Source organism: Nannobrachium achirus, assembly GCF_963921795.1.
Source record: "Nannobrachium achirus genome assembly, chromosome: 7".
NCBI classification, from domain to species: Eukaryota; Metazoa; Chordata; class Actinopteri; order Myctophiformes; family Myctophidae; genus Nannobrachium; species Nannobrachium achirus.
In genome coordinates, this window is record NC_137816.1 from 37,967,009 (window position 1) to 37,985,188 (window position 18,180).

General features: G+C 40.7%; 1 protein-coding gene across 1 annotated transcript in view; it reads left to right on the forward strand.

Annotated features, from left to right (window-relative positions):
* Positions 1–410: 410 nt before the first annotated feature.
* Positions 411–18,180, forward strand: part of mettl15 (methyltransferase 15, mitochondrial 12S rRNA N4-cytidine) — a gene marked incomplete at both ends in the record, with an annotated part of 74,078 nt that continues 56,308 nt past the window's right edge. The window contains one exon of the mRNA XM_080730209.1: positions 411–563. Within this exon, the coding sequence (XP_080586335.1) occupies positions 411–563 (153 nt within the window). The remainder of the gene's footprint in view (positions 564–18,180) is intronic.

Below are 18,180 nucleotides of genomic sequence, written 5' to 3' on the forward strand. Positions count from 1 at the left end.
TAAATTCACATGTGAATACTAAATTAGATCTTGAAATGTTTGCTGCAATGCTATGGCTGAAAGAAACACATGACCTACTGTAAAAAAATATATATATATATCATTCCCTTCATGCATTAGGACAATATCAGTCAACAAAATCAGGAATGTGTATTATCAATTAGGCCAAAATGGTTTACATGAAATGTTAAGAGTTAGTGTAACACAGTTTAAGGTGTAAGCTGCTGGTGTATCACAGTATTTGACATTTGATTAAATTCTCCTAATATATTCATCACATTGTATAATTTGTTTAATTATCATATCACCTTTTCTCCAGATTTTCTGTCAGGGCCATGATATACCATGTGACCAAGCTCTCCATTTTGGGGTCAAGACCAGCAGCTACTTGGAGAGTCAGGACGCCTTGGATGTTCTTTGTGCACTCATCGACAGTTGGCTCATCTAGTCCTTGTCCCCAGGACAGCTCTCAAGATCTTCCTTCCTTTGCAACTGAAAAGACTCCTCATAAACCGGTCATGCTCAAAGAAGTGCTTCATTGCTTAGATGTCCAATCCTCTCAGGTAATGATTATTTCTTAAATTTTTCCCCAGTTTCAGATTACTAAGCAATGTCTATTGTATTAACTAATTATAACTAATCGTTCATTTTAGCAAATTATACAGAGCGAACAGGCAGAGACCTAACTATAATGCTCACAACAATTTACATTTGTGTGTGTCATGGATAATTAAATTATATATATATACAGTATATATATAATTTGTAATTCCTGGGCTATGACTGAATAGGACCTCATCATGATCTTGTCTAAACTGTTTTATTTACCGGCACAGATGGACATGAGTCAAAGGCCTTCTGGTAAGGTGGGCAGCAAAGGAGGGTTAATGGTCAACAACTTAGTCAGGAATTTCAGAACATAAAGTGCTGCATGAACTTCACACCTCTAAATGCCTCCGCTGCCCGCCCATTTGCCAACTTTCCCAACATAGCTTTCCAATTTGTGGCTAAAACAGATTATAAGATTTGTATTTTGTATTTGTTTATTTTTTTAAGATTTTATTGTGTGGCTTTTATGCCTTTATTGATAGCACAGTAGACTGACAGGAAATGGGGAGAGAGATGAGGAGTGAGACGCAGCAAAGGTCATCGGGATCGGGACTCAAGGACTACCGTAATTGCTGGACTATAAGCCGAATATACTGTAAGCCGCACCAGCAAAATTTAGAACAAAAAACAAATGTTTACATATATAAGCCGCACCTGACTATAAGCCGCAGGTGTCCCTCCTGCTTCCCGCTAGAGCGCCCCTGGTGGCCGTTAGCTGTAAAAATCTATATATAAATCCTTGTTAAAGACCATTGTAAAACTAACTAACTGGCCGTTAGCTGTAAAAATCTCTATACAAGCCGCACCTTTGTATAAGCCGCAGGGTTCAAAACATGGGAAAAAAGCAGCGGCTTATAGTCCAGCAATTACGGGTATTATTGTCCTCAAGATTTGTTGAGGACAGTCATGCAGTACATACCATAACATCCACTTAGTGTTACATTCTAAGTTGGCTACAGCAGTAAATTAGAGCTGTACTCTTTGTTCATATATTTGCTTGCTTGTTGTCAGTCGGTTTAATTTAGTAATTGTTGTTATTTTCTCTATTTGCTGCATGCAAGTCTTCTATTTGGACTTTATTATCTCATTAAAAAGTCATATGTATGAAACTCTTTGTAATAATGTGCAATTACAGCTCTAATTGGTCCATCCAATTAGAAGTCGGCACACTGATATCAGCCTCCAATACAGCTACAGTACTGTACAATTCAGGCAATCACAGAATTGTAGTGGTTAAGTGAAGGTGTTATTATAGTCAATGGCAGGGAGGAGCAAAACCCCCTGTGTTATCACACAAAGACCCTCTCAAATCACTCGGGACTAAGGTTAATATTTTGAACGGTTGTTGTAAAGCAATCAGCCATGTGTAGCTGCTTTTGTCAGTCAAGCCAGAGTTTGTATAAATGGAGCACTCATGTGATTATGGGTGTCTGAGAGCAAATACTGCAATTAGACCAAAGTGGGTAAATGCAGCCTTTCAACACCCTGCTGTCTCCCACACATGAAATCTGTCTGTGGATATCTACTGTATATGGGTAGGAGTCATGTTGCACTGTTTTCACATTACATTGCACACATAATTTCACACATTGGCAGAGACACAATATTTTGTGCAATGTCTTCCATGAATACACTCAAATTACATTCATTTGGGTTTTTTTCAAAGGGGTTCATATTTTAGATTGTAATTATAGAAAAGAAAAGATGAGTGTTAAAATGTTTTCATTTACTGCTTTCTATTGTTTTGTTTTTTTTGAGTGGGTGGGGGCATGTGTACATGTGGCTAAATCTGTCTTTTTAGACACAATAAGCCAACATTTTCTTTGTTGCTATTTACACCAGCCCCCATAAGTCACATCTGGGAATCTGCATCTTGGGAATGGGCATGCATGCCCCCAACCTGGGGGCATGCATGCAAATCAAAATCACTAAAACGATAGAAAGAAGTAAATGAAAACATTTTAACACTCATCTTTTCTTTTCTCTGATGACTTCCTAAATTATGAACCCTTGCTGTAAAAAAAACGAAGTTGTCCTTTAATGTTAAGGAAAACTCTACATAAACCTTTAAGGAAGACTCCATAGACGGAGACTAAGAAAATATTTTGCATTTTATTTTAACATGCTCATAAAGTGCTCTGTGCTCACAGTGAATGGTGCAAAAGAACAGCTAATGTTTCGGTCATAGGACCTTCATCAGTGTTGTATTCAGTAATGTTACAAATGGTTTGATTTAACTTTGTTGTACCTACAAACAAAAAGGATGCTGCGCTTAGGGAATCCTCAAAGAATGTGTACATGCATGCACTCAGGCCTAAAGGGCAAGTGTGGGTTATAGACCCTCCACAGTGGCAAGTTGCAGACTGTGGAGTGTGTGGTTAGGGTATAGACCCTGCCTAATCTCATGGAAAATGTTCATGCAATGAAATGAAAGTCATCTCGGTTTGAGTTGTTGAGTTGAGTTGGTTTGTTTGAGTTGACCTCACAGGCACCCTTACTTGTCAAACAGACAAGAAGATCCTCTGCTCCTCCCCTCCCTTTCTCTCCCTCTCTCTGCTCTGGTGCAGAGCAGAAGCTGTTTGACAAGTAAGGGTGCCTGTGAGGTCAAAACAGCAGTTTGGTTGGTCTCAGGACGTTGTGTAAACACAATCCAATAAAAAAATACTAACTTTGAAGCTAAAGAAATAACCGCACTCGCCTGAGGACAATCCACCGTGTTAGTTATGAGAGGGCCCACGAAATCTAGCAACAGGGGCAGCAGAAATCTAGCAACAGGGGCAGCTATGAAAAAAATCGACTAAAGCAGGTATGAAGGGGTATGATAAAAGGCAGATTTAACCCTACAGTATACAGTATGTGTTTTGGTCTGGATGCCTCCTTTAACGATTATGATTATGAAGAACTTTGTGTAGATTTTCATTCTTCCTATGGCAATATGGTGAAGATTCTTCTCCTGTTATTTACATTGGAATAGTTCTGCTATTACTTCTCTTTAAAAGCAACTGCCCTTGTTGAGCAGTAATTACATTTTAAGCCAACAATGGCATCATGCTTCAAAGAACGAAGACAAAACACAAACAAATGAAGCAAAAGCAAAATGTTTTAATTAGTCTTAGCCCTATAATATCACACATTTTTTAGAGTTGGTGATAAGTTGGGGAAATGACAAGTTCATGGGAGAAACATCCACTGTAGTCAGATGCAGGACAAACCAGAGATCAACAAAAATGAAATGACTTCAGCACACTTTTAAATAATTTCCTACTATTTATTACAAGCTCAGTCCAACAATGTCTCCATCCTGTGTGGATGTTCCTCATTTTTATAGTTGTTTTGTATAAGTACCAGAGATAGAAGTTTGCTTTTATTATTAATGTTATTAATGTTGCCTATTAATGTTCAGTGTATCCAGGTAAACAATCAGGATTAAAAAAGGGGCTATTAAAGTCGAGAGTTACATTATGTTGATGATAAATATGTAGACTTTCAGTCCATAAAAAAAGTCCTGCTAACTTGATGTTGGTATCCAAGGTTCACCTCCAAGTTCATGGAGAAAGATTGAGGCTCTGGAATAGAGTCATGTCTTCTCTGGTAGAATTGGGATAGTGCATAGTTCACAGATATTCGGTGTACCAAAGCATCACATAATGTATTATCAATGTTAAATTAGCTTCCCCAATCTACAGAGAACACACTGTCCATGGTGCTGAAGTCTCATGGCTGTATGGAGTGCTGAAGGAACAGCAACCCTCTGTGAACAGTAAGCATGAATGATTCCAAATGTAATCAAATATAAATCAGATCAGGGCTTGGAGTTGGATAAGGAGCTGCAATGGATTCAAGAATATTGACAAAGCTGTTTGGTTAACCAAGCAGTATTTCATATGCTATGTTCCAGGACATCTTGTCCAGTTGAGTACATTTTCCCCCTAATTGTGTCGCTTTAGATGAGCATTTGTTTTGTCATCTTTGTCATCTCTTTGCAGTACAGACTCATGTCATGTTGATTTGATCTCACCTACACTCATGTTTGTTATCGGTGCCAAGGGAGGAAGCAAAGTAAAGATGGGATAGTGTGCTTCATTAATCTTTCATATTGCTGACGAATCAGGGTTTTCATTCAAATTACAGGAATAGTGAAACCATCAAGTCTACAGCTTTTATTCAGGGGGCTCATTTGTTTTAAAGATAACAATCTTAAAATAACATTTCCATATGGCAGTTATATTTTGAGTGTACAGTCAATGTACAAAATCCTCCATTAAAGTATAATTTCCTTTGCACTTGGAGAAACGGTACTGGAGGTTTTCTCTAAGGCATATTTCAAGTCATTATTCAACTCATACAGTAAATCACTGAATGCTAATTGCCAAGCTAATATATTTTCTTAGCTTTCAACAGTAGAATTACTATGGTTAATGGAATTCAGTATAGTTTCTGAACACTGAATATGCCTGTAGTCAGCTGTAGAAGTTGTGCAGTGAAATATCCTCTCACACAGTCAATTAGTTTCATGTTCAAATGTTTTAGTTTGTATGAATGATATTTTTGTTACTGTACCAGTGCAATGTCTTTACTGCAGAATGAGCTGTAATGGTGTCAGTGATGTTCCAAGTCCATATTTTATTATAATGCCAATTCTATGTTTGAAACTATGGGTTTTGTTTTGTTTGAGTTGGATTCTGAAAGTTTGCTAGGTAAAAGTGCTGTACTGTAACTGTAGTGTACTCTCTCCACCCACCCACGCAGAGGGGAACATCCTAGTGACTGCATACAGAGAGGAAATTGTTTGTTTCAGTAGTGCGAGGAAATCCCAGCTGGCTTGTTGCTTCTGTGGCATCATCCTCTTCCCCCTCCTGTTTGTCCACCCCCTCTACCTCACTCGCACTGATGGGCAAATAGAACAGTTCTGGTGAAAAGGACGAGGCATGGGGAATCCTCCTCTGGCACCGGCTGCTTGGGTTGGGGACCTCCGCCAGAATAGATTAATGAGCCGTCAGCTGAGAGTCCAGGGGAAAAACCCTGTGCTGCTTTACCAAGGGAAAGAAGCTGCCTACGCTTAGACTGCAGTCTCACCACACTCCCCCTTGTGGAGTTAACAAGGCCATAAATGTTAATACCTTTTTTTTCTTTTTTTACAATTGTCAGCAACTGTTCGTTAACATTTGCACTGTGGAGAGCTTTGATGCAGAAAGGTAGATCCTTATTATTTGCTGATGTGACAGAGATGAGGAATAATTGTGTTGCAATTGATTCTGAGTGTGTGACAGTGGCAGTGTTAAATATAGTTTTGTGCATTTATATTGATACATATGATGTGGGATGCCACCTTGGAAAAGTGTCCAATTTTCAATTGCAACTTCAGAGTTTTGATCCCCTTTACTTCCTATATCGACCCTGTTTTAGTTCGGCTCTATGACCAAGTTCATACATTCTTCAGGATGTCTGCCAAGACCTGACCATGATGTGAAGAATATCTTCACAGGTGGTTTAACTCAACTTCTGTGTGAGTGTGAACTTCACACTCTGAATCAGAAGTTGAGTCAGAGTCTCTCTCTTTAATAACAAGATTAACAACCCGTCTCACCAAAAGTGTGAACTACCATCATATCTGGAACAAAATGTCACTTATTAAATATTTAGTAAAACATGAGTCACTACTGAGGTAGATTATTTAGCACAGCTCTCATTCTGGGTGAATAGGAAACACATTTAACTTTATGATCTTTCACTATGCACCTATACCTTACCTTTCCTAAATTGATATTAGAACTTGTAGGCTAGACAAGAGTTACTGTTTCATGATATAAGTAAAGGTGTAATATTGATTCACAGTCTTTCCTATTATGGGAAACTATGAAGTACATTTTGAGGTCTTGAGGGTACAGTATTTTGTCGCTGGCACTGATTCAACCAGAGGTAGCAAGTAGCAGCACCAATAGAAAACAACATTAGTAAAATGTTATATTATGCATTGGTTGTTGTATAATGTAACAACAACCAATTTAACAACTATATATGGAACTAGCCTGTAGTGGATTGGAATGAGGCAAAAATCGTGCACTTTATGAAAGAAGCATGACATTTGGCACACAGTTAGAACAGGCCATATGGAACATTTTTGGCTATAGGGGCATCGCAGATTTGTCTTGGGAAACTTGTGGGAGCCAATCAAAGTTGGGCTCTCATAGACTTTACTATAGAGTAAAATAATACAAAAAATAAATATGCTTTAAGTAGCATGTGAGGGGTCAAACTAGGTGTTTTTGGGGATTCTGAATCCAATGCAAGCATTTGTTTTGCTCAAAAAACATTCCTTTCTGAGAAACGGCCACCACAAAACTTTGAAAAGTGATGACTCATCACTAAACGATAGTTTTATGGGGTCCGTTTTTCGCCCAAGGAATGTTTTTCCTGCGCCGGAGATTAGCTGGTAACAAACTGGAGGGACGCACGCACGCACGGAGGGAGGGACGGACAGACAGACAGACAGACAGGGTGAAAACATACTCTCCCCCATGCCTTCGGCTGGTGGAGCCAATGATATATTGAGTGTTTGACTCAAGGCTGTGTTGAGTCTCGCTGGTGTAATTGGATGGTTGTAGAGACTTCCTGTAACTGATAACTGGAAGGTTCACACCACAACAGTCTTTGTCTGTCTATACCTGGAAGTGTCTTCAAGGAAGACACTAAACCCTTACCTGCCTCAGAGGCGCTGCAAATGGTTCACCTTGCACTAGATCCCACCTTGTGAAATGTGCACCGTTACAGTATGTGTCGCAAAGGCATGCAAAATGTGACACATTTTGTGATTGTAATATACTCTTGATTATAAATGATTATAAAAATATCGAGATAAACTTTAATATTTGTTATTACAGACAGCTATTGTCTCAAAAAAATCATTTTAATGCTTGAAGAAACGCATCGTCTTTGAAAAAGTAAAAGGTATCACAAATAATGCATATAATGGGCAGTAAATATACTACCTGGAGCAAGGGATTTGCTGTTTTCTCAAATGTAAATGCACCGCCCCACCCCCTTGTGGGTCTTACCTTTGTGTTTTTTTTTTTTTTTTTTTTCACTCCTCCTTTGTTTTTGGGAGCACTGAGTAGTGAAAGAGGAGGCTGGTGAATAATTGATCCTTGTAATTAAACACTCCAGCTAGGGACGCTGGGGCTGATTGACGGCCAGATATTAGGCCCTTGTCTCGTAAGGTTGCAAGTTTAGTCTGAGGTTATCAGTGGCCAGAAGAGTCTTACTCCCTCCCTGCCTCATTACTTTCATGAGTAGAACATTTCATAGTGGAGTGGTGGGGGCGTGGTGTGAAAGACAGTCTGGGACTTCATTAGCCAAATGGGGTGCCTCAGTCTATGGTATGCCAAATTGTTCGGCCTTGCTGAACAGACAACCCCCTTGTGGGTACTTCACTACATCGTCCTGTGGAGTTGCCTCAACCCATTTATCTTGCACACATTCTTCAGTTCTAGTTTCACATGAATAATGTTTTATAATAAAAGAAAGCTGTGTCATCTTTTGGGGGCACTTCACATGATGTATAGGTGGCAGCAACTTTTGAATCTGTTTACCTTGCCAGTTTTGTTTGTGTTAAGATTTTTGAACTGCTGTAAGAGTAACAAGCACTGTATTGTATGTATTTGACGGAGAAGGGAAGATCAATTTTTATACTGTTACTGAACATGACACACTGGGGTAAAGGAGGATGAGAGGCTATACTATATACAGTAACTGCTAAATAAATCACTGGGAGCTGAATACTGTTGAGTGTGTACAGTATTTACATGCATGCAATATTGCTGAAAGTAGGGAAAATAAACTAAGTGAAACCCACCCAACACACAGAATCAATACTATTACAGGAGGATTTTATTACAATATTTACATTTGTGCGTAGTCTATGAGCGTGGGTATGGTAATCTAATGTATGCCCTGTGGACTGCTGAGTTGAGATGATGACTCATTCCTGCAACATATCCTTGATTGGGGTTCAGCTGAAGGCTCAAAAACTAAAAACACTCCCAGTGATTTATACAGTGATGGTTTTTAGAGGTAGTTCATTTTACACATTCCAAACTAGAGAAGTACATTCAGAGTGCATTTCCCCACCAGGCTGGGTAGCATAGCCAGGGCTATATAAGATCTTGGATTACAGAAAGGGTGTGAGAGAGTGCGCTGGGGGAGTTGTAGCATGTCTATAGCATATATTACTACTTTACGCATTTGTGGTACCCTCCCAAGTAAGCTTTTGGAGGTGCACTCTATAGAGGCCCCTCATCATGCGATTCCAATTTGGGGTTGATTGGATGTTACATTCATGATGTCACATTTTTGAAAGAAATGGGCCCCTCCCAGCCTGGCTTCAGACCATAGACTCCATCCAGTCACTGAGTGGACTGCTTCTCTTGTCTGGCATTGTGTTTTGAACTTGCAGTTTATCCCGGTTGAAGAAACAATGAGCACCGGAGGTGGGGATGGGTCAGCACCACGGACCGTTTTCAAGCTGTTTACAAGCTGTGCACAGGAGCTGACAGCTTAGATGACTGGTGAGGAGTAATATTATGGTAGTTGTGAGAATTATTCAGTACTGAATCATTTAGTACAGATTCAAATGATGCATTAACCTGTTTGGTTGCTTGGCTGGAGCTCTGCCTGTGTTGCGCTGTCACTCACTGACCTGAAACACACAGCCAGATTCCTGACTGGATCAATCAGCGCAACACATTCACGTCCCCTCAGGCTATGGGATCTAAATACCTTGCACTCGTGCTGTTTGGTGCACTGGTAATATGCCTCATATTTCAATAAAGTAAACATGTTGAATGGCCCAAACGACGCAGTTCACGGGACGACCAGGTATGCCGATCTCTAGGGAGGAAAATCAAGTCCCCTCCCCTTGTAAATTGCTTATGAATCTGGCTTTTGTCAGACTGAGGCCACGTCCAGACGGAGACGCTTAAGAAAATGTCACGGAGTCGTTTTCAAAAAGCCTACTGTACACACAGATTCGTCTCAAGAAATGTGTGTCCACATGAAACCACTTGTAAATGATACACAACCACTGAAAATGCTGTAGTATATACTGTATGCCTGGCCTGTGAGTGAGTAAAGCTGCCACAAATCACCAAAAAGAGAGAAGAAGAGTGTGATGTTTTTTGAGAGGTGCTCTTGGAACAGGAGCTAAGCTCCAACATCTGGCTTTGTCCGGTTCCCAATTGTTGTACACCCAGGGTCCCATTGGCCAAGCTTCGCAGGACGCGCTGTGATCGGCTAGCGGGACACCTGATGACATGCAGGTTAAGTGAGAGGTAGGGCTATGATGCATACTCCGCTAAGGAGCCGTCTCCATAAGTCAATTCATACTCTCTCACGGCTAGCGCCGAAGTCGCTTGTAAATATTGGAGGTCCTTGGCATGAAAACGTTTTTGGCCGATAAATGAGCTTCCCAGGGCAGATACATATCTGACTGGCCCTCGCTGCTGGCTGGAGGTCCAGTGAGCACCAACTCGAGCCTGCGCCCCGATGGGCAGAAAATGGAGAGAGACAGAGAGAGAGAGAGAGAGAGAGAGAGAGAGAGAGCGCGCGTGCGCGCGCACACAGACACACACACACACACGCACACAGACACACACACACACACACACACACACACACACACACACACACACACACACACACACACACACACACACACACACACACACACACAAGATGCAGCTGACAGTGTATCCGCTATGCAATGCTCATTACACAGCCACACGCATTTGGAAGTTGGCTTGTGTCTCTTCCAAACTACCGGTGTTTCCTTGGCTTCAATGCCGAAAAGATTAACTTGATGCTGGGCTGAATGAATGGGAAAACACTGCTGAGCTCCGAAATTAGTTTGGGATGTCACAACATTTCGGCAGCACCGAACAGCCGAACTTAGGAAAAAAACATGTTTAATTTGCGATGTCACAGAGAAGTACTACACTAACCGTACTGGTGAGTAACCTCCAATGACGTAGACATCTCGTTACTATGAAAATATTTCACTCCCCGCGAATGTCATGCGTTTCTACTTCCTTAATCCAGGAAGATCACTACCAGTCAACTACAATATGTTACAACATATTAACAATATAAATGCTATAACAAAGTCAACATTAAAGTTAAAAAGATGCAGGCTAATCGATCGTTTTGATTGGAGTCATTGGATAGGTATGCCCAATGGCTCATGGGAGAAGTAGTTCTTTCATTCTTAAAAAAATGTCCACAGTCTTGTACAGTACTTTCGCGTCACCCTTCTTTTATTGTTTTCCAATTATTTTATGAACAGAATCAACTCTTTTATTGTCATGATTCACCGGGAGACTGGTTGGCTTGATTCCATTTGATTGATTTTCTGAAACGTCATTGGATAAATTAATGGGATTTCTATCTATAGAAACTGCTCCGGTGAAAAAGATGGCTGCGGCTGCTACGCTCTATTGGACAGGTTTTTGCATGGGTGAAATAGTCTCTCTCTCCCCCCTCCCCCTCTCACTCCATGTCCGGAGGTGGGTTAGCGTGACATGGGGATTACACTTTCCGTGTGTGTGTGTGTGTGTGTGCGTGTCTGTCTGTCTGTCTGTCTGTATGTGTGTGTCGGCAACCAATTAAATTAAGTTTTGTCTATGTGTGTCCCATAAAGAAAATAAATTCAATGATTTTGTTTTGACCAATCTGCTCAACGCACACTCGTGGAGGTAGCTTGTGAAATCAATGGACTTTTGGGGTTACAGAAGAGGTTACAGAAAAAGTCCATTGAAGTCGATGGGCTTTTGGGGTTACAGAAAAAGGTTACTCTAGATGAAATAATAAATCTGGACAAGAACAATAGTCTAGGTGCCCCATAGCAACTACACTAATAATACGTATTCCTTGTGGATATCAGATCTGAGATATCTGTATTACTCATGTAGTCCCAATTTGGAATGTTTTTGTTTTCATGACGCCCACCCTCTTGCATATCATTGACCCAGCAACTTTCTTGTTAGTTATCAGATCTTGTGGTACTTTGTGTGGTATCTTCAAAGAATAGGATTATATTCACCACTGCTCATTTTATGTTCAGGTCAATATAACAATTTACAATTTAGGCATTTGGCAGATTCTCTGAGTTACTTACAAAATGCAAGATGGCATAAACCAAGTCAACCAACAATGGGTAATTGGTCAAGTAAGACTGCCAAGAAAACAAGTAAGTGCTACAAAGTAGTCTAACTAGGATACTAGGTAAACATCAAACTTAGCATCTGTCTAAACAACCCAACATGCTATCTTAATCCATTGTCCCATTGGCATGTAAAGCTCTTAATCCACGTTAATCCATGTTGGTGTCATGTGGGAAGAGGAGCTGGTGTTGATTGCCGTTTTATTTCGCTTCATCTATCTCCCCTCTCTCAAGCTTGTATCATTGAGAATGAAAGTCTCCAATTGCCGGAGACTTTCCGGTTCCGCCATCATTCTAGAAATGGAACCGGAAATGATTCAAAGGAAGGCTGCAACCGCAGCGAGGGTGGGACAATGTGTTAAGCTTGCCGAGACAAGGGCAGTGGCACCCTGGGCAAGATATGACTTCTGGTTGGTTCTAGCTGAAGTGGCGGAAGTCCTGCGTTTAACGGAGGTTACGTCATGTCTGTTTACATTCCCCAGCTAAACAAATACAAAGAGTGTAGCTCTTAACTCACTCTTAATATGTGTAACGATGTCCGAATCGATGTTTTTGTTTGTATATTGTTTACTGCGAGCGCAACCAACGGCGCGGTAGAAGTAGAACAGATTTTTTTTCTGCTGGGAATACGTTGGCAGTAACACCGCACTGTGAAAAAAGAAAACTTCCGGGAAATTTCAGCCCCACCTCCTAGAACTCTCTCTGCCTCATATCTCTCCCAGGCTTTTCTCTTCGCAGATGAGTAGGTCTGGCTACGCGGGGCTAGGGCATTCGTGGAAAAAGTACTCACATTCTTTACTTAAGTAAAAGTATCAATTCTGCAATATTGAAATACTCTGTTCCAATAAAAGTCTGTAAATAAATGTACTTGTGTAAAAGTACAAAAGTATTGGTATCAAAATGTACTTAAAGTACTAAAAGTACTCAGTACCTATGCAGAATGTCCCATTTCAAGTTTTCAAATGTATAAAAATCTTTTGAAAATAATCTCCAAGCTCACAATGTGTCCCATTGCGACGCATTATGAGCTTTTAGATTGTCTATTTTCAAATGGCCAAAGTGATTAATGTATGTTTTGTAATAATAATCAAAATCTACAAAGTAACCAGTAAGACTCCCTAATCGGGAGATAAGCGACCGTTGGTCGCTTATCTCCACAAATATCACAGCCTCCACCTCTCACGTCATACGGGCAGCCATAGTTACACCTGGAATGTTGAATCTCCATATATGGAGATAACCTACCCATCACACAAAGTCTGACCTCACCAGCCCATACCTGGGCATGGACGACTTATATCTCCATATACGGAGATGGCCATATATGGAGATACGATGACATCACAGAGTCCACAGCTGATGATGTGGCGTGATGTCATACAATACACAAACAAGCCCTATATAAAGGGGCAATTCTCACCAGGGAAGAGAGCATTCCCCACTAGCTGAGTATCTTAAGATGGTTGGATGTGATGATAAGCCACAAATAGGCCAAAAGTTTGTTTTACCAATTATCAAGACATACGGGCAGTTGACAGTTTGCCATTGTTACTCATTGAAGTTGAATCTCCATCTGAATCCCTTTTATGCCCATATATGGAGATCCCTGCTCTGAGTATCTGACATCACTAATCCCTTTTATTTTATTTTTTGTTATTTTTTATTTTTCAGGTTATTTTTTTTTTCAGACAAACATGACTAACAGACTTGGACCTACACAAAAGACAAAAGACATACGAGAAATTATACATACAGATAATAGACAAATAACGGGGGAGGGAAAAAAAGTATATATACATCTCAAGTGGTAAAAAGCTTCAAAGACAGAAAAAAGAGAAGGGGGGCACAAGGAACTCTCGCCCATGTCTCACCGCCCCCATGGGAAGAGAAAGAAAACTACTGTTATCCTCTACCCCCATCTGAACAGTGCGGCACGGGCCAGAATCCTGCAGTGCCTTATCATGCGTGTGCGTACATGGTGGTGGGATGTCGATCATATTATCATAACCAGACTTACATACAAGGATCATAAGCCAACCTAAATCAGTTGCCCCCTTCTAGAAAATCTAAGAAGGGGGACCATACTTCGAGAAACACCTCTGCCTTGTCTTGCATTTCATACTTAAGCCTCTCCAAGGGTAACAAAGACATTATTTGGGCCATCCACATATGTTCGTTTGGGATTTCATCAGTCTTCCATAACGTCAAAATGCATTTTTTGGCCAAGAACCTAAAAAAATCAAACAGCTTCCGATGTGAAGAGCTCATGGGTACATTTAGATCTACTCCTAAGAGGTATAGAATAGAGGATTTCCTCAGTTTTGACTTAAATATCTTTTCAATTGAAGCATGAATTGTTTGCCAAAAGGGTTTAATTTTGGAACAAAACCAGAACATGTGTGAATATGTGCCCAAAGTTAATTTACATTTATTACATAATGGCGAATAATCCCTTTTATGCCCATATATGGAGATCCCTGCTCTGAGTATCTGACATCACTAATCCCTTTTATGCCCATATACAGTATGGAGATCCCTAACAGAATCCATTTTATGCCCATATATGGAGATACCTGCTCTGAGTATCTGACATCACTGTGATGTCACCTGTTTATGCCTAAATATGGAGATCCCTGCTCTGAGTATCTGACATCACTGCGATCTCACCTGTGATGTCACAGTGACACATCACCTCAGTATCTGTGATGTCACAGTGACACATCACCTCAGTATCAGGCGTTACACGTATACATTGAGCAGGGCAAAGGTGTGACGTGTGTGACGGACGGACGGACGGACGGACGGACGGCCGGTGGAGGTTTTCATACTAAACTGCGACCTTACGGTCGCAACTAGTAACTAATGTTTCCAAATAAATGTAGTGGAGTAAAAGTACAATATTTGGATCCGAGATGTAATCGTACAGAAATACAGTACCTAAAAGTACTTAGTTACTTTACACCAACGGAAAGACAAGGGTGAACGGTGGGTAGCCATGCCCCTCCTACAGCACACATTACTTTATCATCAATTCTAAAGTAAATGTGACCATATTTTAACAGAACTCATATCATGGTGATTGAAACAAGACTTTTTTTGACAATGTTAAGGTAATAAAATCAAGTTCAAAGTTTGGCAAAAACCTATTCACTTGAATGGAGCATCATAGTTTTTTTGGTACCAGCAGGGGGGAAAACGCGTGTTTCCTAAACCCACCAGGCTTGAGTTAAGACCCGTCTCGCGGAAACGCGAGAACTTCTAGGAGTGGCTGAAATCCTTGCCACATGGAGACACATGGAGGGTGGATAAAGTCAGTAAAGGCATGAAGACAATCTTAAAACTTGTACTGAGAAAAGCCTGCATTTGCACAATGCACAGCTATTAATTTGTCACTACAGTGCTCAAAATAAACTGTGCTAAACAAAAAACCTGAATACTTACTTTGTACTGTGCTTAAAAAAGGGACACTTTGTAACTTTGCAAAAGAGAAAAATGTACTGAGAAAGCTATTAATTTGTCACTACTGTGCTCAAAATAAAAACTCTTACTGATTATCAGTTACATTGAGTTTGGATTTGGCTTTGGGCGTATTATGCTGCGTGTATTATTGTAATGGATCGGTAGGTAGTAGGTACAGTATTGCTTTGCACTAAGAGCACTAACGTTCATATATGCACTTTCATACTTAAGATTATTGAGAGGGGCGTTTCCGCGAGGCTGGTCTTAACTCAAGCCTGGTGGGTTTAGGAAACACATGGGGAAAACAGCGAAACTAGCGGCCATTTGTAGGGAATGATGTACTTCCAGGTTTGTTTAATCATTTTTCATACAGTCCTGGGGGGGGGGGGGGTCATTCCACAACTTTGGAGCCAGGGGGAAAAGAGTCTAGGTTGCTTGGAGCATTGGCCATTGTGTCATTAGTCAGTGGTTCTCAACCTTTTCAGACCGCGACCCCCAAAATAATCATATTTTAACTGGGGACCCCCCACCCTGACGAGCACTAAGAGTTGAGGCATTACATTCTGTATAACACGGTTCTTTTGTGAGAATAGCAGATCTACACGCTCACAACGTGAGGCGTTGTGATCATGTAGATCGGCTATTTTCACAATTTCTGCCTCTAATAATTGACAAATTGGCCAATGTTTAATTTATAATTTTAGAGGTATTAAAAAGTCCTTAAATTGTCACTTAAGAAATGTGCAGATACCGTCTATACACTTAAACTTTATGCTGGTTTGTTTACCATCCAGAGAAAACAATGTTGCACATTAAGTTTCATCTGGGGACCCCCCAAAATATTTTGGGGACCCCCCTGGGGGTTCCAACCCACAGGTTGAGAACCACTATCATAAGTAAGGGAGGGACAGACATCCTGTGTTTGGTGATCTAATGTTGTTGGTTCGATCCTGTTAAAGTGTCCATGATCAAGACTCTTAACTGCTCCCGATGAGCAGTTTGGTGCCTTGCATGGTTGCCTCCACCATTTGAGTGAATGTGCGTGTGAATGGGTGAATATAATGCACATTGTAAAGTGCTTTGGATAAAAGCGCCTATAGAAATGCAGACCCTTTGCAATGCCCTTGATTGCCTTGTAGGTCATCATCAGTGTTTAGAATTGGATGCAGGCAGCAACCGCAGGCCAATGAAGGGAGTGCAGAAGTGGGAGACGTGTAAAAATCCTATCTGCCCCAGCATTCTGGATCAGTTATAGGGCTTGAGAGAGAATACCGGCAGGCCAGCAAGGAGGGAGTTACAGTAGTGAAGCCCAGAGATGACTGAGGCTTGGATAAGGAGCTGGGTAGCTGGGTTATTATGTATTGTGTATTTTTGTATTGTTTTTAACCTCTTCCTGCCGAGGGACCACCAATGCAAATAAGCTATATTAGCTCATTCTGGCCCAACAGTTCCTGTTGGGCACACATTGTACATGGTAGAATAATACTCACTATCATATGTTTACTGACTCAATTCAGTGTCTGTGATAGGTAGGAAGGAGGTGGTGGTGGTAATGACATGTAGTGAGCTTGTAGATTGTCTATTTTAGTATTTTTTATAACCAAAGCAGGGTTTCCTGCAGGAAAAAGTCTTGACCAGGGGGGGGATCTCATGGCGCACGCGCGAAGCGCGTGCGCCGAATTTTTTTGATAATTAATTAATTAATTCGAGTAATTAATTCACTTAATTTTTTATATTCTTATTTTTGCCCTATAAAAAACACATGAATGTGCCCATGATGACGGAAAACACAACTACATGCTATCATTCACATTTATTCAACATTGAATAACTACGTTTTTCACAGGACAGTGTAACTTGTTTTTTTCCCCCAGGTTAATCAACCAGCACTCGTGCCATATAAATAGAAGTCTACAGCACAGTAAAAAAAAAGAAACATTGGTGTAAAGTAACTAAGTAGATTTACTTAAGTACTGTACTTATACTGTACAAAGGAGATTTTCAGGTATTTGCACTTTACTTGAGTATTTCCTGCATTCAGGAGATACCAGCCCTTATGTTTTCTTCAAATGTAAACAAACATGGCTGCCATGTTTGAAAGATAGGGTTGGTATGGGGGTTAAACATGCAATTTCGCGATCGCGATCATGCCTAGTACATTGTTGGAGGTCCAAAAAGTTTTTTTGAGAAAAAAAATTTTTTTTGAAAAAAAAAAAAAACATTTTTTTTTTTTTTTTTTTTTTTTTTTTTTTAATACCCTTGGGGGGGCGGGGGGGTTTTCAGGCCGGGCGGGGCGCCTGGCCTGTAAAGTGCTGCAGGAAACCCTGCAAAGTATCAAATAGGTTTCAAGTGGTTAAACTGATTGTGTTGTATGTTAACTAATTTAGCTGGGGATCCCCTGGAACCCTTTCAAGGGCCCCTGGGGGTCCCCGCTTTGAGAGCCACTGTACTAGTGTGATCGTTTTTGCTCTCCCAGTGGTTTCCTGGCTCTTGTTCTGAGTTCCTGTAGGTGTGTTGTTCCTGTGTGCTTCCGAGTTCCTGTTGCTTCGTCTTGGGATTCTTCAGTGGGGGGTTTCCGCCTGCCTGTGTCTGTATTTGGGTCTTTCTACCTTACCCGTGTGATATGTTACCAGTAGCACAGAGTAAAATAATTAAAAACAAATGCCAGACATTATAATCAGTGAGTTTTTAATATAGTTTGAAATTGGGCGGCTTCTCATTTGTTTCAAGTTACAAAAGGTTTTCATAATCAGCACGTGGAAGGAACACGTTATTCCAACCTGTTTCTTTCTCTTCCATCAGGCACCCCGGCTGACCAGGGGAAAGCAGTATAGAGACCATGATTACTGCATGTTTTTTGTGAGGGTGCCTATCCTAGGGGACACGGGGAGAACATGCAA